At 31.5% G+C, this 24,002-nt stretch overlaps 4 protein-coding genes across 5 annotated transcripts; 3 read left to right on the top strand and 1 right to left on the bottom strand.

Moving 5' to 3' along the window:
* The first annotated feature begins 272 nt into the window (after positions 1-272).
* On the top strand, positions 273-902 carry LOC122628883. The gene is made up of 3 exons (XM_043811696.1): positions 273-445; positions 541-619; positions 701-902. Exons 1-3 carry the CDS (start codon positions 345-347, stop codon positions 851-853), a joined length of 333 nt encoding a protein of 110 aa, XP_043667631.1. The 5' UTR covers positions 273-344; the 3' UTR covers positions 854-902.
* A 261-nt stretch (positions 903-1,163) lies between these two features.
* On the top strand, positions 1,164-21,404 carry LOC122628884 (dynein axonemal heavy chain 10). The gene is made up of 55 exons (XM_043811697.1): positions 1,164-1,429; positions 1,508-1,563; positions 1,640-2,008; positions 2,110-2,384; positions 2,464-2,620; positions 2,735-2,998; positions 3,126-3,316; positions 3,394-3,989; positions 4,106-4,399; positions 4,488-4,586; positions 4,733-4,965; positions 5,055-5,204; positions 5,288-5,554; positions 5,656-5,843; positions 5,936-6,215; positions 6,368-6,612; positions 6,756-7,002; positions 7,122-7,394; positions 7,491-7,921; positions 8,514-8,677; positions 8,779-9,126; positions 9,281-9,672; positions 9,750-9,887; positions 9,991-10,181; positions 10,265-10,440; positions 10,514-10,767; positions 10,899-11,426; positions 11,547-11,705; positions 11,770-12,030; positions 12,147-12,401; positions 12,482-12,758; positions 12,861-13,138; positions 13,254-13,518; positions 13,624-13,838; positions 13,953-14,141; positions 14,227-14,418; positions 14,495-14,949; positions 15,036-15,231; positions 15,302-15,518; positions 15,624-15,936; positions 16,076-16,370; positions 16,476-16,936; positions 17,028-17,308; positions 17,397-17,551; positions 17,627-18,379; positions 18,453-18,791; positions 18,883-19,084; positions 19,163-19,305; positions 19,385-19,546; positions 19,652-19,955; positions 20,078-20,289; positions 20,373-20,540; positions 20,608-20,787; positions 20,882-21,028; positions 21,118-21,404. Exons 1-55 carry the CDS (start codon positions 1,189-1,191, stop codon positions 21,262-21,264), a joined length of 14,268 nt encoding a protein of 4,755 aa, XP_043667632.1. The 5' UTR covers positions 1,164-1,188; the 3' UTR covers positions 21,265-21,404.
* Positions 21,059-22,481, bottom strand: LOC122628876 (ufm1-specific protease 1). The gene is made up of 4 exons (XM_043811685.1): positions 22,333-22,481; positions 22,108-22,246; positions 21,832-22,002; positions 21,059-21,762 (listed from the first exon to the last, which is right to left on the bottom strand). The coding sequence occupies exons 2-4, from the start codon at positions 22,240-22,242 to the stop codon at positions 21,418-21,420; spliced, it is 651 nt and encodes a 216-aa protein (XP_043667620.1). The 5' UTR covers positions 22,243-22,246; positions 22,333-22,481; the 3' UTR covers positions 21,059-21,417.
* A 91-nt stretch (positions 22,482-22,572) lies between these two features.
* LOC122628882 (cytochrome b-c1 complex subunit 7-like) lies at positions 22,573-23,613 on the top strand. 2 transcript variants are annotated; one of them, XM_043811694.1, is made up of 4 exons: positions 22,573-22,731; positions 22,850-22,900; positions 23,027-23,196; positions 23,401-23,613. In XM_043811694.1, exons 1-4 carry the CDS (start codon positions 22,698-22,700, stop codon positions 23,476-23,478), a joined length of 333 nt encoding a protein of 110 aa, XP_043667629.1. In that variant the 5' UTR covers positions 22,573-22,697; the 3' UTR covers positions 23,479-23,613. The 2 variants fall into 2 exon arrangements, with proteins under 2 accessions (XP_043667629.1, XP_043667630.1); XM_043811695.1 differs by having other exon boundaries at positions 22,586-22,727.
* The last annotated feature ends 389 nt before the right edge of the window (positions 23,614-24,002 follow it).

Raw genomic sequence — 24,002 nt, 5'->3', positions numbered from 1 at the left:
TTTAACGAATTCTTTGTTATTTTCTTCAAGATTATTTCTGTCTTTTAAGATCATTTATGCGCTACGCTACGTATGTACGTATGTACGTATAAAACATAGAGATTAAATACATATGTCTAGATACATATCGAGACGTACGATAGAAAAATCGTTACCATTGTTAAATCGCTTGAAATTTGTCAAGGGTCGCTATTACGATCGAATTCGACTTAAAAATAGAACAAAGAAACCGGGGTCCGTTGCGGTAAGTCCGTTGATTTTACAAAAAAAATTAATTCTTTCAAGAATTCGGAATATTTTTCTTCGCTATTTTTTACGTTACATGTGTTATAGAATATAGAAATATGTCAACTATCGTTAACGAAACTTTGCAAAATAATTTCGAAGAGGAAGAGGAAGAAGAGATTTACGATGTGCAACCTGAATTCCTAGAATTGGATAATCGGTAATAGACTTTTTTTATACACCTTTTTATATTGATAGTCCACAAATAATTATATTTAGCGAATATTAATTAAATGAAAAATCATCATTTTGCAGTATTATTTGGATTAGAGAACGGGTATTAAATTTCTTAGGGTTATCTGGTTATAAATACCTTTTTAATAATTTAATAGAGGTAATATATTTTTGTATGTAACAAAAATTTTTTTTATTAGAATCGTTATAAGATAACATTCGTTTTTTATTCATTTGTTAGGCAAACAATAGATATTTTGAGAAAAAATTAATAAATTTTTTAAGTCATGATTTATATTCATTTACAACTCTCGAAAGGAAGATAATTTTCTTTTACAAAACATATTCAGTGGAAACGGTTCAGGAGGAAATAACAGTTTGGGAAAGTGAGTAATATAGATATTCTGCTTCTTTGCAAATAATATTGCGTGATAATGAAATAAGTTGATTGGCAAAAAATTCTTTAATAATTTTTTATACACTATTATATTTCTTTTCCATTAAACTTTGCTTTAGCTTAATTATCTTTTTAATCTTTATATATTTATATTTATATTTTATATTATATATTTTCATTTTAAAAAAGTTCTTAAAAATATATGCTTTTAACTACCGATAGCTATAATTCGTGGTAGCAAACAAATGGTGTTTTTAAATTAAAAAGAAAATGAATCTATACACGATAAATCGTATTAAATTAAGTTAGTACAATAGCAACGATTTTCTCGAATGTTAGGAAAAATTGAAAAATCGATCAATGAAAAGAAGAAAAGGAAAAGAAGGAAACTAATGAAAGGTAAAAATAAAATTAATTCAATTAAAAGTCAAATTAAATTATCTTCTATGAGTTTTGAATCGAGTATAGAATCCACATCAAGCGAACAAGAAATAGAGGACGAAGAGGAAGAAAGTTTAATGAAAGCAAGCTGTGATATTTCAATAGATTCTATAAGAATAGATGATAGAATTGGTAATAATATTAACAACAGATTTTCAAGCTCATTGTGTAAACTATTCCTATATAAGTTAATATACAATCATTTTTTAGATGCTCCAGATTTTGTTCCACCGATTGGCGAGGAAGATAAATACATCTTGACCAAGGTATTACATTTCAATAAAAAATGAATGTTACTTTGCACTGCGATAATAATGCTACAATAATTATTTCTTATCATAGAGAATAGTGGACAAAGAAATAGAAAAACCAATTATTCACATTATATGCGGAGAAATTGATTCAAAATCTTTTGATGTAAAAGATATAAACTTTTTTTACTTTATGAGAATAAATGAAGAACCAATTCCTCCTTTTGAAACGTACGAAGAATGTGTTGATCAAATGCCAAACTGTATGATTGTTGGTTCTATCAATGGACACTTTTTAGCATCTCTAGAAACATTACTTGTCCAAGTATTTAAACCTTTGGTTAATGCACAGTTCAGAGGTCCTAATTTTGGAAAATACTATAAAATTGAAGAATCTAACGAAGTACCTCCGGATATAGCAAGAGCTTCAGCTACCTTAGCTGAGATCGCAGAATCTAAGGTTTGTATGCTGTGACATGTTATCTGTTACCATTCTAGAATTTCTAAGTAATAAAAATTTTGACCCATACAATTTTAAATAGTTTATTTATTTAAAAATAGAGGTCCACATATAGAAGACCGTCCGATTTTCGACGAGTATCTCTTTTGCTTTCAAAGGAGAAAAATGAAACTGAAAAAAGCGTAGGAGAAGATGAAACAAGTGATTTTCACGATGATATGACGGTTGAACGTACATCAATTAAAAAACCCTTAAAAGCACGTAGCTCATTAACAATTGCAACTAAGCCAAAGACGGCGGAAGAAAAAATTGAAATAGGGCAAAGTACAAGGGATATCTTAGAATATTTGGATAAGCTGTCAGCTAATGTAGAATGGTTAATATTATAGACAAAATCATGTTGACATTTTGAATTAGAAATTAAGTATTTATATTTTTGCACTTGATGGTTCTAGGACCTTGCAACATATAGGAACTGATATCCTATTACCAATACCATCAATTATTGAATTAAGAGATTCTACTCTGTTGGATGAAGATATACAAAGTAATAAGTACATCATTGACCAATTGGAAGATATAATCATATCTTGGGGAGCTCATATACAGCAAGTATATAATTTATTATAGAGATATTAAGAGATAAAGTGTGTGTGTGTGTGTGTGTGTGAAGGAGGGTATATGTGTGTATTCAATACAAATTATAGACGAACATATTAATTTTAGGTACTAGAATCGTACACAAGTAAGGTACCCGAAGATAAAGGGCCAATGGCTGAATTTCATTATTGGCGCGAGCGTCAGACAGGATTGTCAGTTATCGTTGAACAGTTTAAAAATCCTGTTATCCAGAGAATATTAAAATTATTGAATTTGACTGCATTACATATAGCTTCAACTTTTAATCATTTTAAAGATGAACTTTGGAATTATTATAACGAAGCTCGAGATAATACAAAATTTCTCTCCACTATCAAGAGACATTTCGAGGTAAAATAGAATTTTATCCTAGTCTATGCAAAAGAAACACAAACAAAGTAATAAATTTAACAACCTTCTGATATAATAAACTTATATAAAAATTATTATTTCAAAATATATATTTTACTATTAATAGTTGATAAGTTACACAGAACAATACAAACAAATCAATGATTGTATTTTTTCTCTGATAAATGGATTGAAAATGATTTGGATATTATCATCCTATTATTCTTCTGAAGAGAAAATGATATCCTTATTTGAAAGAATTTCATGGCAGCTTTGCCAAAACATCAGAAAAAATTTATCAATCGACAAGCTATTTAAGTACATAAATCAATATTATTATTTTTTATTGTAATGCCATTAAATGGTATAGTAAATAATTGAAATTATATTTTTAGCAATTCATTAGAAATTGTTTCACAAAAATCTAGAGATGCGTATGAAATGATGAAAAATTGGAAAAAATCGTATTTAAGAACAAGAGATGATATTGAGGAATCAGGAAAGGGTGCACGTTGGGAATTCGATCAAAAACATCTTTTTCAAGAAACCGAATACATTGCCAATGTTTGTAATGATTTTAATACTATAGCCAACGTTCTTCAAGATTTTTACAATATATTTGGAGCTGATCTAAAATCAATCATTTATGAGCCAGCACATATTGATACGATTATAAAACGAATTGGATTATTACTAGAACCATTTAAATTGGCCGATTTCGATGTCTTCAGTCCTTTCAATAAAGAAAATTGGGAAGCAACGATGTCGCGTTTTAATGCAGAAGTTTCTTATCTAGAAAATGATGCCAAATTTTTTATTGATGAATGTTTTAAAGTTCTTATCAACGCAAAAGATACACTTGAAATGCTTTTCAAGTTCAAGAATAGAAAGACTAGAGCTACTATACGCGAAATTTTATCTAGTAAATTCGAAATCACTATGCAACAGTTCAGTAAAGAAATAGGCTCTGTGGAAAATATATACAACAGGGGTAAGACACGTTAAATTTTCTATTAAAATAATTAATTAGTAAAAATATAACGCGTTTACAGATATAGATATAACAGGATGCATATATTATTATTATAATATAATTAACGTGTTTAGGTAAACGAAATCCTCCTTTACTAACATACCATCCACCAATGGCAGGAGCAATTTTTTGGGCAAGGCAATTGTTTTATTGTCTCAGAGGACCAGTGTTATATTTTCAGAACATACAAGAATTAAAACATAACGAATTGAAGCTTATGAGTTTCAGTCAATATCTTGATATAGGTAAACAATTGAAGGCTTTTGAAGAAATTAAATTCAAAAGTTGGATAAGCAAAGCAGAAGAAACTATAACGAATATTATGAAGAGTAACGTGCTAAAAGTAGTACAAATAGTGGATTATGAAGGTTTTCAAAAATTTCATCTTGATTTTATCACGATATAAAAAATTATTCCTTTATCGTCTCATTTATAGTCGCGTACTATCGTTTCCAGATGAACGGAAATTAATTTCGAAAAATGATCTTGCCGTCACCCGTGCATCATCGAGAAAGTTAAAGGGGAAGGAACATTTGATATCAAAACCAAGCATTGGTAGAATTTTATTTTACCCGTAATTTGATTAATAGTTAGATCGAGTGTTTATAAATTTGAGTGTTTCTTACTTTCTTTCCTCATTCTATTTTCTCTCATTCTATTTTTATTCATATTGGTGCTACAACAATAATTTTATGTCATAGATACGATCAGTTCGATTGCTGGTTCTAAAGTGATATCGGTCAAAGGAGCTGTTCGATCGGTTCATTCGCAGAAAAATCAGAAAATGATTTCTATTGTTTCCTTGCAAGATAAACAAATTATTGACATTCAAAAAATAAACTACATTGAATTTATGCAAGATACTATTTTGATCGAGTATAAATTACACCTAGAAATAAACTTCAACTGGGAAATTTTTGAAATAATTCGCGAGGTAAATATTGATGAATTTATTAAGCTGATTAATAGAGATAAATATAAAAGTTTAATGCAAATTAATTAAAATCCTTACCTTTGAAATAGGCAGAATTGATGGAACAATTAGGTTTTAATTTACCTGATGTTATAAGAAATACGGGTCTTCAGAAAAATCGACTAAGGGCAGACATTGAGGTGATAGAACAGATGATACATGAGTATAACATGATCATCAATAAGTTAGACAAGCCTGAGGTATGTGACGTATTTAATCGAGATATGATTCATTAATATTCAGTCAAACATTGTTTATTAAATATTGAATTATTGAATTATAGATTCAATTACTGAAGAATACTCTTCTTATTATTGAAAAACATATTCAACCTGGCATTATACGATTTAATTGGGATTCTTTGAATATAACAGATTATGCTATGTCATGTGTGAATTTATTGAAAAATTTAAAATCGATCATTGAGCAGCTTTATCAGTTAAAAAAGGAATTGGATGAAAGAATTGTATCTAAAATACAGAATTATAATTTAGTGTCTCTAAGTACTGATGTGTCCGAATCAAACAATGAAAGTTTATTACCTTGCAAGGTTGAGTATCATTATTTTATAAAGCGTATCTTAATTGTATCAAGTTACATCATATAACATTTTATTTCAAGCATAATAATGAATAAACCTTCCTTGAGCAGACATATTTTGTAAATATAGAGTCTCGCAGAACGGAATTAATCGGTGCAATGTTAAAAGCATATAAATCCGCAAGCCCTATATTGTTAAAAATTGAGAGCTTAGTAGAAGGAAGATCTACTGGAAAGTGTCCAACAATGCACCTCCTTTATGAAAAATATGAAAAGAATATATTTGTAGCGCTTACAACGTATTTATATTTTCCTTTATGAACGTATTCTTTTTACTACACTGTTTAGAATCAAGTTATACAAATAAATATTCGTTTATTATTTTTTTTAGATGCATTGTAAACAATATGGAGTTCTTAAACAAGATGTTGTCTGGTAATAATGTGATGTTTCAAGTAGATGCTGTATTAATAGCATCGGAAGTTATCTTGAGACCGTCGCCTAATGAAATTAATAATATTATTTTGCACGACATTTTGGATCTATTAGAGAGATTAAAAGAATTTCCCAGGTGGATGAACGGTTCTTGCTTAGAGTGTAAACCGCAAAAAAAATATTCCTCGGGCGACATCTTTACAGTTTCTTTCTTCGAAGATGTAATGAGTATACAAGTAATTTAATTTATATTCAGTATAATATTGAAAGCATTTAGAAAAGCATTTAGTATTATTAAAATTATATTATATTAAAATAAATATATTAATTTATCTTGAGATATAAAACATAAATGTAGAAAGAATAGAAGATATTATATATGTTATAGATGATTAATGATCTTATAATAGCAGTTCAGGATACTGCTTATAAAATATCCGTTGATTGCTGGGGATATTTACAAAAATGGAAAAAGTATTCTAATCTTTGGACTTTTGATAAAATTATAGCTGGAGAAAAGTTTGCATCCACTAAACCCACGCTTCGACAATATGATGAAAAGTTTACGTTTTATGGTGGTATTTTAGAAGAGCTTGACGATATGGCACATAATATCGACATATCGAGCATACGGTAAACTTCTTATATAATCTTAATACCATCTATTAAGTTTTCTTTAGCATTTATTCATATCTATGAATGGTGAGTTATTTCCAATATCTTTTACTTGTATAATATTTTCTCTCAACGATTTTACAATAATCTTCGATCCCAAGGATCAATTTAAAACCATTAATGAGAGGTATAGAACAACATGCAATGGAATGGAAGCAAGTACTTGGTAATTTTCTCCTTGTCGATACCGTTAAAGAAATGAACGAGTTTAAAGATCTAATCGAGCAGTACCGCGAAAAAGTTGAATTGATAATTACCGGACTAGAACGCTTTACAATGATTATGCAAGCAATTTCTGATATAAAAAAAATGGCAATTCAAGCAGAAGTACAATATATATTGTATCAGGTCTGTAATGTCGTAAGATTTTGTCAATTGGTAAATTAACAATTATTATCCTTTCTACTTATTTATCAATGTGTCTTTTTCTTTTTTCTTTTTTTTTCTTTTTTTTTTCTTTTTTTTAGGAAACTTTCAAAACCCTACGTGCACATGGAATAGTATTTTCAGAAATGGATGAAAAAATGGCTTATGAACTCCAAACTGATTGGGAATCTTTGTACCTTGGAGCTCTTTATCGAGCTTCGACAATAATAACTACTAGGGACAAATTTGCCGAAATGATAGAAGATCAAATGATAGAATTCGATGATGAACTTGTAAAATTCATTGAAGACTTTCAAAATAATGGTCCAGGCAGTGTAAAAGATGATCTTGATCTCGGTCTACAAAAAATGATTGTATGTTTGTATACATGTTTCATTCAGTATGTATACGAAGATTTATAATATTGTATATTGTTATAAATGGATTTTTATTTATTTTTTTTTTTTTAGGATTATGGACAATTGATACAGAAATATGATGAACAGCGACGTAATTTGGTCAACTCTCAGATATTATTTGATCTTGATCCAGCTGATTATTCAAAATTCTTGAAAGTCAAGGAAGACTACGAGGGCATGGAAAAGTTATATGCTTTGTATAAAGATCAAAAAACTGCTAGGAGCGAATGGGCTCAGACATTGTGGGTAAATTTGAATCCGCAACAGTTACTTGATGGCATGGAACACTTCATCAAACAGTTTCAAAGATTCCCCAAGGCAGTTAAAAAACTGGACGTTGGACAGACATTGGAAATTAATATGAGAAACTTCAAAAATTCTGTGCCATTATTTGTTGAGTTGAAAAACGAAGCGATGCGTGAAAGACATTGGATCGATTTAATGAAAAAAACTGGACAATACTTTGATATGAAACCAGATAGGTGCGCGAATAATTAAGATCGGTAGTTTTTTTAAGGAATTCATTATGTAAAGCTATACAAATTTTTTAGATGGTTACTTGGTAGTTAGTTCATTATTACGATGTAAATTTATATAGGTACTTGGAATAATTAGCATATTGTCACTAATTAGCATATAGTACATGATAATTTCTATAACTATTGAATTCTATTGTAATATGTATTATTTTTTAGCGATAGTAATATATGTATGTGTTATTTTTTAGAATTATTAGAAAAGGACGAAGGTTTGATATTAACAGAAACTTTCTTTTTTCTTTTTTCTATAAGATTATTTGCTAAGTTTTGCAGTGGTAGTGATTTCTAATATTTCTATTCTATAACAGTGCTAAATAGACATTAAATAAGGTAACTGCAAACAAAAGTTAAGTTTATTGAATATTAAAGAGGTCAACAGACACGCGCGCGCATTTTTTTTTTATTTTTAAATGTACATTAAAGTATGCGTGACCAAAAGATTGGTTTAATGGAAGGGTAAGTTAAATCGTTTATTAATTGATAAAACGTCAATTAAAATTTAATGAATGTATTCTAATATCTCCTATATTTTAAGGTTTACATTAGAAAATATGTTTGCCATGGATTTGGGAAGGTATCAGGAAATAGCACAGAGCATTGTGACAAATGCTATAAAGGAATTATCAATAGAAAAAGGGGTAAAAGAAATAGCAGACATTTGGAAAAGCACGGAATTTACCGTAATACCACATTTTAAAGGTAATTAAATATAAGACCTGTAATACATATATATAATACATATATAGGGGGAAAAAATATAGCAATTATAATATACGAATAACATGAAATAATTTCTGTAGGACTTGAAGATCGTGGATTCGTTCTTGGTCCCATTGAAGAGCTTAATCAAATTTTAGAAGATAATATGTTAAATGTGAGCAGCATGGCAGCCTCACAGTTTATTGGACCCTTTCTTAATATAGTTCAAAAATGGGAAATTGCTATGCATACGATATCAGAAGTATTGGAACTATGGATAGAACTTCAACGAAAGTGGCTATATTTGGAAGGTATTTTTGTGGGAGGCGATATTCGATTGCAACTTCCAGACGAGGCCAGAAAATTTGATGACATTGACAGAGCGTACAGAAAGATTATGACTGATACCGCAAAGAAATTAAATGTCCATGATTGCTGTACGATTCAAGGCAAGGATCACACAAATAAATCCTTGTTAAACAATATGCAAAATTACAATTTTATCTATCACGTTTTGGACCAATATGTAGTAAATATATTAGTATGTAGTAAATATATAGAAATTACTCGTTGTTGATTCAATCGTCTTTTATTTATATTCAGGAAGAAAGGACGAATTTATGTCGATGATTACTGGACTCGATAGATGTCAGAAGTCGCTGTCGGATTATTTGAACAGCAAACGAATTATTTTTCCAAGGTTTAGTTTCATCAGTGATGATGAATTACTGAGCATTCTTGGTAGCAGTGATCCGTCAGTGATTCAAGAGCATATTGGCAAAATGTTCGATAACTTGGATAAGTTAAATCTAACTTTAGATGGGAAAAAAAGAACTATAGTTACTGCACTTATATCAAGCGAGAAAGAAATCATGGAATTTAAGAATGTTGTGATTGCTGAAGGAAACATAGAAAACTGGATGGTTTCGGTTTTGAATGAAATGAAAATATCTAATCGATATTTAACAAAAAAAGCAGTCTACGATTATGGGAAAGTAAGGAAGCTAAATGTTTATTTATTAATTTGTGTTATTTAATAAGATTTCTTTTTCTCGTTATCGCTTCTAATCAGATAAGGCGTCCAAGATCTGAATGGATATTAGATTTTCAAGGAATGATGATACTTGCTGCTGATCAAATTTGGTGGACTGCTGAAGTGGAAAATGTTTTTAATAAAATATCGATGGGAAAGAAACAAGCTATGAAAGAAGTACTTTTACATTTAGCTGAATTCTTATTTGCTTTTATTTCTTAGGACATGTATTTAACGACATCAATTGTATCGATCGTTGATCAATTTTGTCATCATTTAGTATCTGCAACAATTGAACAATCAACTTGATGAAGTGGTATCCCTAATGGGAGGTGATACGCTTACAAATAACGACAGAAAAAAATTGGATGCCTTATTAACGATTGATGTACACATGCGTGACATAGTTGAAGGTTTTGTGAGAGATAATATTATAGATGCGGTAGAGTTCGAATGGGAAAGTCAGTTAAGGTTCAAATCAATGATGCATTATATTATCTTTATCTTATGTGCCTTGTACGTTTATGTATATGCGCGTTATCTTTGGAACTTAGATTTTACTGGGTACACGATCTTGACAATATGTGGATAAATCAGTGTACGGGAACATTCGAATATGGATATGAATATATGGGCCTTAATGGACGATTAGTAGTGACTCCTTTAACAGATAGAATATATTTAACCCTTACTCAAGCATTGTCAATGCAATTGGGTGGTGCACCTGCTGGTAAATATATGTTATTATTTTGTTTTTGAATTCCATTAATATGTTAATATAACACTATTCTTTCCTCTGAAAGGTCCTGCTGGTACTGGAAAAACTGAAACAACAAAGGATTTAGCCAAAGCCATAGGTCTATTATGCATTGTCACAAATTGTGGAGAGGGAATGGATTATGTTGCCATAGGTAAAACATTGGGTGGACTAGTTCAGTGTGGAGCATGGGGCTGTTTTGATGAATTCAATCGCATTGATATTTCTGTATTGTCCGTTATCTCGACCCAGCTTCAAACTATACGTTCGGCATTGCAAATGAGAAGTAAATATTTCATGGTGCGCATTTCAGCGTATATTATATTTTTTTTTTTATAGCCATAAGAGAGTCTCGAATTTAGTTTAGAATTATAAAAGTTCGTAAATCGCGTTTCATAGAAAAAATTTCATCAATATATTTTATTCGATAGTTCGAAGGTTATGATATTCCTTTGGATACAAAAGTGGGCATATTTATTACTATGAATCCTGGATATGCCGGTCGAACGGAATTACCAGAATCCGTTAAGGCCCTCTTCAGACCGGTAGTATGTGTTGTGCCAGATAACGAATTGATTTGTCAAATCAAACTCTTCAGTGCTGGTTTCCTCACGGCAAAAGTTCTTGCGAAAAAGATGACTGTTTTACACGTACTGGCAGAAGAACAACTTAGCAAACAAACGCATTATGATTTTGGATTAAGAGCTATGAAATCTGTACTTAATATGGCTGGACATTTAAAAAGAACATCTGGCGATTTAGCAGAGAATCTTGTCCTAATGAGAGCTCTCAGGGATATGAATCTTCCTAAATTTATATATGACGATGTACCGTTATTTTTGGGTCTCATTAAAGATCTATTTCCTAATCTTGACTGTCCCAGGATAGAATATCCACACTTTAATAAAGCTGTAATCAAGATGTTGGAAGAAAATAACTATATTGTTTTAAATGAACAAGTATGTGTGCACCTGTTACTAATGGTTATTTTTTCATTTTATTTTTTTCAATTACCAGTATTTCTTTTTTTTTTTTTTTAAGCTTTGAACGATTTGTAATAATTTTGTAAATTACATTAGATTGAGAAAATTGTTCAACTTTATGAGGTCATGATGGGTAGACACTCAACAATGGTTGTTGGTCCTACTGGAGGTGGAAAAACCGTTATTATCGAAATATTATGTATGGCCCAAACTTACTTGAATATTCACACCAAGCTTTACATCTTAAATCCAAAGGTGTGTGTGATGTATGCATTTTCATTGGTTTCACGTTTCGAATAATAAATGTATCTTTTTGAAGGCATGCACTGTGATCGAGTTATACGGTATACTAGATCCAATAACACGCGAATGGACAGATGGTCTTCTTAGTAATATTTTTCGCGAAATCAATAAACCTCTTGATTCCGAACAAGAAGAAAAAAAGTATATATTATTTGATGGAGATGTCGATGCGTTGTGGATTGAGAATATGAATTCAGTAATGGATGATAATAAGCTTTTGACTTTGCCTAATCAAGAAAGAATAAAACTACAAAACCATTGTAGTCTTCTTTTTGAGGTAATCAAATTATTATTTTTCTATCATATTAAATAACATATGCTGTACGAATAAACGAATTAATAATATTAAACATTTTTTATATAACATTTTTGATCTCTTTTTTATAAATTTAGGTAGGCGATTTGCAATATGCATCTCCTGCTACTGTATCAAGAGCTGGTATGGTTTATGTAGATCCAAAAAATTTGGGTTATCAACCATATATGGACAAATGGATAAAATCTAAAAATGAAAATGACCAAGAATTCCTTGCTCGAATGTGTGAAAAATATGTACACGGGGCACTTAATCTCATTATAGAAGGAATGTTGGGATTGCAAAGAGTGAAACCGCTTCACATGATTATACCTCAGACGAATTTAAACATGGTAATACCTGAACGAATGCATATTAATTAATATACGTAGATAGGTGAGAAAGTTATTTGCATCTCTGATATTCTTTTTAGGTAATTCAACTTGCATACGTATTTGATGGATTGCTGCAAGCTGAAGAGGAAACGTTAGAAAGCAAGTCTTATGTAACGGATCAAGATGAACAGTCGGTCCATTATGAATATACTGCAAGTAGAGAAGATCTACTAGAAGCTATGTATCTTCAGTCCTGTTATTGTTCCTTAGGAGCTACTTTAATAGAGGATTCTAGAAAGAGTTTCGACGATTATATGAAAAAAACCTCTGGTTTTATGCTCGTCGAAGATACGAGTGAAAAACCAGCAACGATACGTAAGTTGGTATCTTTTGCGTTCGATATCAATAAAATTCTAACTATTAGCGTAACAACGAAATCTCACGATTAGAGATAAAATAGAAACGATATATGTGCAGGATTTATACCAATTCTATTCAGTACATTATACGAATATTTTTTGGACATGCAAAAGAAAATATGGATGCCATGGAAATGGCTTGTACCTTCATATATTCACGATCGGGTAAAAAACTTTTCGGAGATATTAGTGCCAACTGAAGACACACTTCGAGCAATATGGTTTATTACTTTAATGAATGATCTACAAAGGCCTACACTTTTGGTTGGCGAAACTGGTACCTCCAAAACAGCTATAATTCACGATTTTTTAAGGCGCATCGATTCCGAGAAATATGCAAGTATATTAATATAAGATCGATGTTGTAACTATTCCATATTTGACACCAATCAAAATATTTATATACTTAAATTTAACTTACTTAACTGTTATACATATTTGATTGATACAGAACAAATTACCAATAAATTTCTCATCGAGAACGACCTCGATGGATGTACAGAAAAATATTGAATCGGCTGTGGAAAAACGATCCAGAGAAATATATGGGCCACCTCCAGGGAAAAAATTAATTATTTTCATAGATGATATGAATATGCCGATAGTAGACACGTACGGGACTCAACAACCAATTGCGTTTCTCAAGTTATTATTTGAAAGGGGTGGTTTGTACGGTCGTGGAAAAGATCTGAACTGGAAATATATAAAAGATATTTGTAAGATATCAGCAAGTCAAGTATTTGAAAACACTAAGTTTTATTTAATAAATTATACATAGTTATTATATATTTATTTGTGTATTTTTTGTAATTAAATCACAGGCTATATAGCTGCAATGGGAAAACCTGGTGGTGGAAGAAACGAGGTCGATCCGCGATTTATTTCCATGTTTTCGGTTTATAATGTCACTTTCCCAATGAAACAGACGCTTCAATATATTTATAAGAGTATTTTAAACGGGCATCTAGAAATATTTCCAGAAGAAGTGCAATCTACTGTAGATAACATTGTTCATATTACGTTGGAACTTTATCAGGTTATCATAAGATATATGAAAATATATTATTTTGCATTTAATAGTCTAATAATGAATTCATTAAAATTCATTAAAAAGAACGGAAAGGAAAAGTAAATATATTTTTTATTTCAGATAGTTTTAATGGAATTATTGCCCACGCCATCAAAATTTCATTATATCTTCAATATGAGAGATCTTTCAAGAATAATGGCAGGGGTAGTTCAAAGTCACCCGGATTACTTTCCAACCGCAGAACGATTCGTTCGGCTTTGGAGAAATGAATTTACAAGAGTCATATGCGATAGATTAATTACCGAGGATGTAATCACATTTTTCTTTTATTACTGTGAATTATAATTAAAAGTATTGACTGATGCAATCATTAAATGACGTATACTCAATATAGGATCAGAATTTGATAAAAGAAGAAATAACGAGCAAGATAAAACATACTTGGGAAGAAGAACCTACATTGATCGAGTACACATTAAGAGATCCATTGCTTTATGGAGATTTTAGAAATGCCTGTTATGAGGATGAGCCAAGATATTACGAGGATCTGTTAGACTACGAAGCTGTGTACAATCTGTTTTTGGAGGTAACGCTTTTTCTACCTATTTACGATGAAAATTCATATCTGTTATACTCGAATAATGTAAATTATCTTCGCACAGATTTACGAAGAATACAATGAAAGGAATGTTACAAAATTGCAAATGGTTCTTTTTAATGACGCATTAGAACATCTTACAAGAATTCATCGTATTCTTAGGATGCACCGTGGCCACGCTCTCGTAGTAGGCACCAGTGGCAGTGGAAAACAGTCGGTAATAAGGCTTGCTTCGTTCGCCGCTAACTGTCAGGTCTTTGAGATCAACTTAAGTCGAGGATATAATGAAAATATGTTTCGCGACGACTTGAAGAGATTGTACAACATAATCGGCGTCGAGAATAAGAAAATTGTATTTTTGTTCACTGCTTCCCACATCGTGGATGAAAGTTTTTTGGAATTGATCAATAATATGCTCATGACGGGACTAGTGGCTACTCTTTTCTCCGACGAAGAAAAGGATATTATTATCAGTTCGTGTAGGGATACTGCTGTGAAAGCTGGTTTTGACATTACGAAGTTAGATTTAAAAACACTTTTAACTCCTATTTTCTCTTTTGATACTTATTACGAAGGGCACGTAATGAGTACGATGTTTCTTTCAGGGAGAGTGTATGGGCATATTTTGAAAAGACATGTATCGATAATTTACGCATTGCCTTATCTATGAATCCTGCCGGTGATTTATTGAGAATACGCTGCCGTAATTATCCTGGTTTGGTGAACAGTACTACCATAGATTGGATGTTTCCATGGCCAGATCAGGCGCTGATGGCAGTAGCTAATGTTACGTTAAGAGACGTGAGTTATAATATAGAATTCGTATTCGTCAACCATAATACGAAAGCATCGATCTTATTAATTACTTCAGAACCCAAATCTGCCGCAAGAATATAGAGAAAACATAGTGTTACATATGGTGCACGTTCACAAGTCTGTTGGACAATATATCGCAGACTTTCTAATGATATTAAGGCGAAAAAATTACGTCACACCGAAGGATTATCTTGATTTTATAAACACATTCTTGCGTTTGTTAATCGAAAAAAGAGATTATATTAACGCACAATGCGATCGTCTGTCCGGAGGTCTCCATATATTTCTATACGATTTACTTTTCATTTTATCCTATTTGCTGCTTAAAACTGCCAGGCAAAAAGATTATTATTTATTAGTATTATTTAATAATGCAGGTTTACAAAAGATCGAAGAAGCGTCGATCACTTTGGCCGAATTGAATGATATTCTGGCTGTGCAAAGAATTAAAGTAGCCGACCAAACGAAGAATTGTGAGCAATTATTAAGTTCGATTGGTGAAAGTACAGATATTGCAATGGATAAAAAAGAACAAAGTGTGGATAAGCAAAGGGAAATCGAGGAGAAAAAAAAGCTCATTGCCAAAGAAGAATCCGAAGCCAAAACAGCTCTTGCTGCGGCTCAGCCAGCCTTAGACGCTGCGAGGATGGCTCTTGGGGAACTCGATAAATCGGACATCACCGAAATAAGGTTTTTCTCGTCCGATATTAGGAACTATATATCGTTTGATTTTGATATTACTTCTTTTCCTTCTATTCTTTCCTGATTTCTTAAACTTCTTTTTTATTTTTACTCATTTATTTTTTTCTATATCTACATCTATATTCAGATCATTTGCCACGCCTCCAAAGCCGGTCCAAATTGTCTCTGAATGTGTTGCCATATTGCGAGGTGTTAGAGACATATCTTGGAAAGGAGCAAAGGGTATGATGAGCGATCCAAGTTTTTTAAGGCTGCTACAAGAAATGAATTGTGAACAGATTACGCATAGACAGCAACAAGCTGTCAGAGCACACTTAAGAAAGTCTACGAAGATGGATCAAATGGAGTCAATTAGCAAAGCTGGATATGGTCTTTATAAATTTGTCTTGGCTGTGTTAGATTACTGCGCGGTTTACAGAGAGGTACTTTTCTTTCTTTGATATTAAAAGGAAAACGATATCTACGTCGTCCCCAAGGTGATATACTTCTCTTTCGATATTACGGTATTCTTTTATTTATTCCACTAGGTCAAACCGAAGATAGAAAGGGTCCAAATGCTAGAAATTGAATCTGAGAGGGCACAAAGAGCTTTAGAAAAAGAAGAACGGGAATTAAAACGAATTGAAACGATTATAGGAGAATTAAATGTAAAATACGAAACTGCCATGACGGAAAGGCAGAAGCTTCAAGAAGAAACGAATCTTTTGCAACGGAGGTTAATTGCTGCCGACAAATTAATCGGTGGTCTTTCGTCGGAAAATATTCGTTGGCAGAAAGAACTGAAAGGGTTACACGAGGAGGAAGAAAAGATAATCGGAAATAGCCTCCTTTCTTCCGGATTTCTCGCCTACTGTGGGCCATTTTCATACGAATTTAGGAACGATATGATTTACAATAACTGGTCGAAAAGCATCATAGAAAAGAAGATACCGCTTTCGCAACCGTTTACTATACAGACACAGCTTAGCGACGATGTGGAAATCAGCAAGTGAGTTAAAAAAAATATTCTTTGATTTAGTCATTACACGATGAAATCGATTATGATCGAAAAATTGGAACGTGTCCGATTAATCTTCAAGATGGACCTCGGAAGGGCTTCCACCGGACGAACTTTCCGTACAAAATGGTATCCTGACGTTGAAAGCCTCAAGATTCCCATTGTGCATTGATCCTCAGCAACAAGCATTAGAGTGGATTAAAAGAAAAGAACGAAATAAAAACTTGAAGATTATTTCTTTTGCCGATGCAGATTTTTTGAAACAAGTCGAACTAGCGATAAAATATGGTTTGCCAATTTTATTTCAAGATGTTGACGAAATCGATCCAGTTATATATAATGTTTTATCGAAAAACATTCAATGTGAGAGTAAAACGATATTTAAACGGCAGCCATTATCCGTTGAAGGAGGCGCGCATTACTTACCCGATTTAATTAAATTCCGTTACAGCGATAGCAGGACGAACCTTTGTTATGTTGGGTTCTAAAGAAGTCGATTACGATCCACGATTTCGAATATACTTAACGACGAAAATGTCGAATCCTGACTTTAATCCAGCCGTCTATTCGAAAGCCATTGTCATAAACTACACGGTGACTACTGCCGTAAGTATGAACACGATATTAAGGACAAAGAGGGAAAACGAGACTTTGATAATGATTAGATTCGATTAAAAATAGGGTCTAGAAGATCAATTGTTATCAGTAGTAGTGAGAACCGAACGACCAGACATCGAAGAACAACGTGAAAGGCTTATAGCCGAAATAAGTGAAAATAAAAATTTACTCAAACAATTGGAGGACAGTCTTTTACGAGAAATTGCTATGAACCAGGGAAATATGCTGGATAACATTGACTTGATCGAAACTTTAGAAAATACCAAATCGAGCGCTAGCGAAGTAACAACGAAACTATTCCTTGGTGAAGTCACGGCGGTTGATTTAAATAAATTACGGGACGGTTATCGGCCTGTAGCAAAAAGAGGGGCTATTTTGTTTTTTGTTTTAGCTAAAATGCCAACGGTGAATAGGATGTATCAATATTCCTTAAACAGCTACGTCGAAGTTTTCATATTTTCCTTAAAAAAGTCTTTACCAGATCCAACTTTGGTCAGACGTCTTCGTAACATCATTCCGATATTGACAAAAAATGTTTATGATTATGGCTGCACAGGAATATTCGAAAAGCATAAGATTCTTTATTCGTTCAAGATCTGCACGGATATAGAACAAAGTATCGGTAATATAACACCGCAACAATTGGATTTCTTTATCAAAGGATGCGTTACTACTAAGATGTCAACTAGAGTGAACCCTACTACATGGCTACCTTCCAGTGGATGGGAAGACCTGTTAAAATTATCTAATGATTTTCCTGAAACTTTTGCAACTCTACCTGATGACGTTACGAAAAATATCGATCACTGGAAAGATGTAATCATACTTCTGTCATTTTAAGAAAGATCAATTCTATTGCAATATGCAATCGTTTCTTTATGTATTCCAGTGGTATGACATGGATGATCCGGAATTACAAGAATTTCCCTCTAATTATTCTACCGTATTAAAGCCATTCGAAAAATTAATGTTGATACGATGTTTTCGTGTGGATCGAGTCTATCGTGCCGTTATCAATTATATAATCGAAGTTATGGGTGAAGAATACGTAACGCCACCCCATATAAGCCTGGATTTAATTTTTGAACAATCTACTGCTATGATGCCAATCATTTTTATTTTAAGTCCTGGTTCGGATCCTACCTCGGAGCTAATGAAACTGGCAGAACGATACAGTTTCGCTGTTGGAAAATTCAAATACTTATCGCTTGGTCAGAATCAAGAAAAGGTAACTTGTGTATTGTTATTGAACACTATATTGCATATTACAATATAACGCGATCTTATGGTCTTACCATAATTATTATTCGCTACTTCAGAATGCAATAGAATTATTAGAGGCAGCTATATTCAGAGGACAATGGTTAATGTTACAAAATTGTCATTTATTATTACATTTCATCAAAGAATTAGAAAATCGTTTAGACAATCTAGAGAAACCGCATCCTGATTTTCGTCTATGGCTTACTACCGATCCAACTCCCAATTTTCCCATAGGGATTTTGCAACAGTCTTTAAAAGGTTGAATTTTCTATTTAAAATATATTTTATATTTCTATATCAATTGGAATAAATAATGTTACTTGATATTGTTTTCAGTCGTTACAGAGCCACCAAATGGTTTAAAACTTAATTTACAAAATACTTACTTGAAAATGCCACCACAGATTCTGGAAAATTGTAATCATCCTGCCTATAAACACCTCATTTATGTACTAGCATTCTATCATGCAGTTATACAGGTAAGATAAATATTTTTATATAGTAACGTACAAATTTTATTAGACTAAAATAATCAATTTCTAAACTCTCAATGCACAGGAAAGAAGAAAATATGATAAAATTGGATGGAATATAAATTATGATTTTAATGAATCGGATTTTAATGTATGTACTTCTATATTAGACACTTACTTGACCAAAGCTTTAAGATCTAATGATCCAAGGATACCATGGAAAAGTTTAAAATACTTAATAGGAGAAGTAAGTGATATCTAAATAAAATTGAAATTAGTAATTAATCAAAGATAATTGTGAAATAAATTTATGACACTATGTTAGATAATTCGCAATTATAAAACCTTTCAGGTGATGTATGGTGGTAGAGTAACCGATAGTTATGATCGTCGAGTGTCGGAAACTTACATGAATGAATTTTTTGGCGATTTCCTATTCGATACCTTTCAACCTTTTCATTTCTATTATGACGACTATGTTGATTATATCATACCACCAGAGGGTGATCACGAAGAGTATCTAAATTTCATCGAAGAATTACCGTTGGTCAATACCCCAGCGGTTTTTGGTCTTCATTCTAATGCCGAAATTGGTTACTTTACTCAAGCTACCAAAGAGTTATGGGCCAATTTAATAGAGCTACAACCACAAACAGGTAAGAAGCAATAAAAAAGAATCTTTATAGAAAATTTAATTTTTTTTAATTATTTATATTATTGCAAAAATAAAATACTTTTTTATTTCCTTTTTAAGTCATGTCATTAAATATTTTTTTAGCTGTTAGCATAACAGGAATCAGTAAAGAAGAATTTATAGATAACATAGCAAAAGAAATTCTTGAAAGGATACCTCTAGAATTTGATATAAGTAAAATAAGAAGAAGTTTTGGAGTGGATATCACTCCATCGACGATTGTGCTCTTGCAAGAATTAGAAAGGATCAATAAATTGATAAATACAATTTCAAAGACTCTTTCTCAGCTACGAAAGGTAACAATCAACTATGTACTTAATGACCGTGCAATTGTAAAATTAATGTATTAAAATTGTATAAATCAATAAAATTGTTATAGGCTATTGCTGGAGAGATAGGAATGGATACCACTCTTGACAATATTTCCATTGCCCTGTATAATGGTGTTTTACCTAAAGAATGGCTCAGACTAGCGCCAGACACAAGAAAAAATCTTGCTAATTGGATGGATCACTTTCAGAAGAGAATAAAACAATATACAGATTGGGTTCGTTGATACGATTTATAATTGATTTATATTAATGTATTTACATAAATTAAAAATCGTGTTTTAGAGTACTACCGACGAGCCAGTAGTTATGTGGTTGTCTGGGTTGCATGTGCCAGAGACTTATTTAGCAGCTCTAGTACAAATAACGTGTCGTAGAAATAATTGGCCGTTAGATCATTCACTTATTTATACGACCGTAACAAAATTTACTAGAGTCGATGCTATAGAAGAAAAGCCTGAACAAGTATGTAAATGAATTATACGATGAACAAATTAATTCTTTTATCAATAATATTTATATGAACATTACAACTTAATTATCAATCTTTAAATGGAAGGGTTGTTACATACATGGCCTGTACTTGGAAGGAGCACGGTGGGATGTAGAGGAAAGCTGTCTGAAAAGATCTTATCCAAAAATTCTTACCGAGGAATTACCAATTCTTTTAGTAATACCAATTCAAGCTCATAGACTCAAACTTCAGGTATAACTATGATAGGTGAAAAACTACAAATTTAAAAAATTCAATTTAATAATTAAAAATAAGTTTTTCTTTTCTATAAATTTACGTAGAATACAGTAAAAACACCAGTGTACACAACATCAAATAGACGCAGTGCAATGGGTAAAGGTTTGATATTTGAAGCAGATCTTTCGACGGAGGAACATATTTCGCACTGGATTCTACAAGGCGTATGCCTTTTACTTAACACAGACTGAATTCACGATAATAGGTAATAGATTTTTATAAGTACGAAAACTTATTATATAATCCGTAAAATAGATGTTTATGAACCATTGCAATAATGATTATTCCCATAAAGCATATACAGTTGAAATAAATAAAAAAATAAAATAAATTCAGTTGGTATATCAAGTTATTTTAATCTGTGGTAAACAAAGATTATAAAAAGAACTGTAAACAAAGTCTTTAATACTTTGCCATTTTACCCATTGATTACTTTTTAATTCTTCTATGCTTTTAGCTTTACCTATAAAGTGTGGATCAATGATTAATAAATAAGCTTCTTTCAATCCAGTATGCATACCAATGATACATTTACTAGAACAATCTTGATCTCCTCCCATCATAATTGGACATCCAAATTCTTCAAAATGTTGTTTGATAACATGCAAATACTTTGACAGTTCTTGGCCACTTCTAATGTGAACAATTTTACTATTTACATTATAGAAATTATCCAGAATAAGACATACCTATAAGTAAATTACTTTCTTACTAAAGTCTGAATTTTGTAAAAAATATATCTGTAATAGAAGACTTACTTCGAAGCATCCTATCCAATCTCTCGATCCAATAAATGATTTCTCTTTATCCTCTAATGTAACAAGCGTTTCTTGAATATTTCGTATGCTTGGAACTTTTTGTTGTAAATTTTTATTAATTATAATCCACGAGCAAATGGTTTGCAATGTTCTATACCCACAACCCCATCCCTAAATAAAAAATTCTTCGGATGCACATATTATTCTTTGCACCTACTATAATTCGTAATTGCATTTCGAATATTATATATATTATAGAAATTGAAGATTATCTACCCTGTCATTAAAACCATCGCAACCGTAGTGCCAGTATTCATAAATTCCTCGTATAATCGTAGTCTCGCCTGTGTCGAAAGTAGGAAGAGTTTCATGGATATTTGTTAACAAACTAGTAGAATAATCGACTATCATCCCTCTAATATAACAAATCACGTGATCATTATTTGTTACATATACATAATAACAAGATATGCGAATATAATTAAAATAAAATAATCATACCAATCCGTTGTTACATATATTTTCTCAAAGTCGTCGTTCTCGATTATCCTCGGGAATTCCTTAACGAGCTCCAAATTACAATAAACTGCGCAAACATAGATGTCCCATGCAATAGAGTCGTCCTTAAGATGCATTTGCAAATGCGCGAGCAGAGAGAACATCGTTTAAAATACGTGAATAAAAACGATGTGGGAATAATCCGTCTAAGAGTATAAGGTCTATGGACGTAAATATTAAAACTTTCAAAATACAGCACGAAGCGGCGCTTCGATCGGTGTCAAGTCTAAGGAGGCTCAATACTTCTGCTTCTCTTTGAAAGAGTATTTTTGTTGTAGATCGGTTTTTACGATTTTAAACGTACGAAAATGCTAATTAGCTTATTTAATAAATACGTAGTAAGTAAGTAATCATGCTTTTCTTTCTTGAGAAGATTCTATGTTATAATTATAAATACTGTTATTTCTTTTCGAAAAAGAAAAGATTATGTAATGTACATGTACTCTGTCATTTGTTTTAGCACCAGGAGTACAAAAATGGATGTACAATATATCTGGTTTTAATAAATACGGTAAAGAACGTTAATCGATATGTGTGTGTGGATGGGTGGATGGATGTTTGTGCTTGTGCGCGCACATCTTACGTGCATGCGTCGTAACGTATAAATATGTCTGAAACAATGTTTAAAAAATTATAGGATTAATGCGCGATGACATACGTAGCGAAATGGATCCAGATGTACAAGAAGCATTAAGAAGACTTCCAGAACATGTAAGAGATGAACGTAATTTCCGCATAGTAAGAGCTCTTCAATTAGATGCAATGAAAAGAATTCTACCTAAAGAACAATGGACTAAATTCGAAGAGGTACATGATTTAATCTCTTAAACATTGTAAAAAAATTATTAAAAATAATTTACCTCTGTCAACTTTATCATGTAATTTATATATTTGACATATATAAGTCCTATGCTGTTATATAATTATTGTATTATAAAATTTCTTCTCTCTAAGATTTATAGTAAACATATCTTATTATTATTATTACTTAATCTGTTATTGTTTTTACAGGATGTATTATATCTTACTCCATTAGTAGACGAAGTTGTTAAAGAACGAGAAGAAAAGGAGAGATGGAATCTTGAATAAAACTTGAATATATTAGCAATTAGTTGTACATTTTATAGCACACTAATACTTGTGTCATTTAACACAAAGAATATGTGTATAAAACTTACGAATAATGTATAAGTTATATATAAATATATTAAATGGAATATAGTATACTCGTATCATTTATTTTATTTGTGTATTAAAATGAACAATTTGTTTTGTTTTTATACAAATTATCAACCACATCTTTTATATAAAATTAAAAAATTCCCTTGGATGCTGCCTGTATATATGCATGTATATATATACCTATATATCGAACGCGCACGATTCAGTTTATCAAAATATATAAAAGTAAGCACAAATAATTTCGTATAAGTTCGTAAAAACGTTTGGATTAATAAAGATCCTTGCTGTATTTATAACGGTATATATACGGTTAACGACAATTATGCATCGTACGCGGTATATTTAACGTATTTAACATCCTTTATGCAACCTTAAACGAGTCATTTCCTTACGCGTATAAATTATAGACAACTAGATGAGATGTCGGAGTA

Source organism: Vespula pensylvanica, chromosome 4 (genome assembly GCF_014466175.1).
Source record: "Vespula pensylvanica isolate Volc-1 chromosome 4, ASM1446617v1, whole genome shotgun sequence".
In the NCBI taxonomy this organism is placed as follows: domain Eukaryota; kingdom Metazoa; phylum Arthropoda; class Insecta; order Hymenoptera; family Vespidae; genus Vespula; species Vespula pensylvanica.
This window is presented reverse-complemented; position numbering and strand designations above follow the sequence as displayed.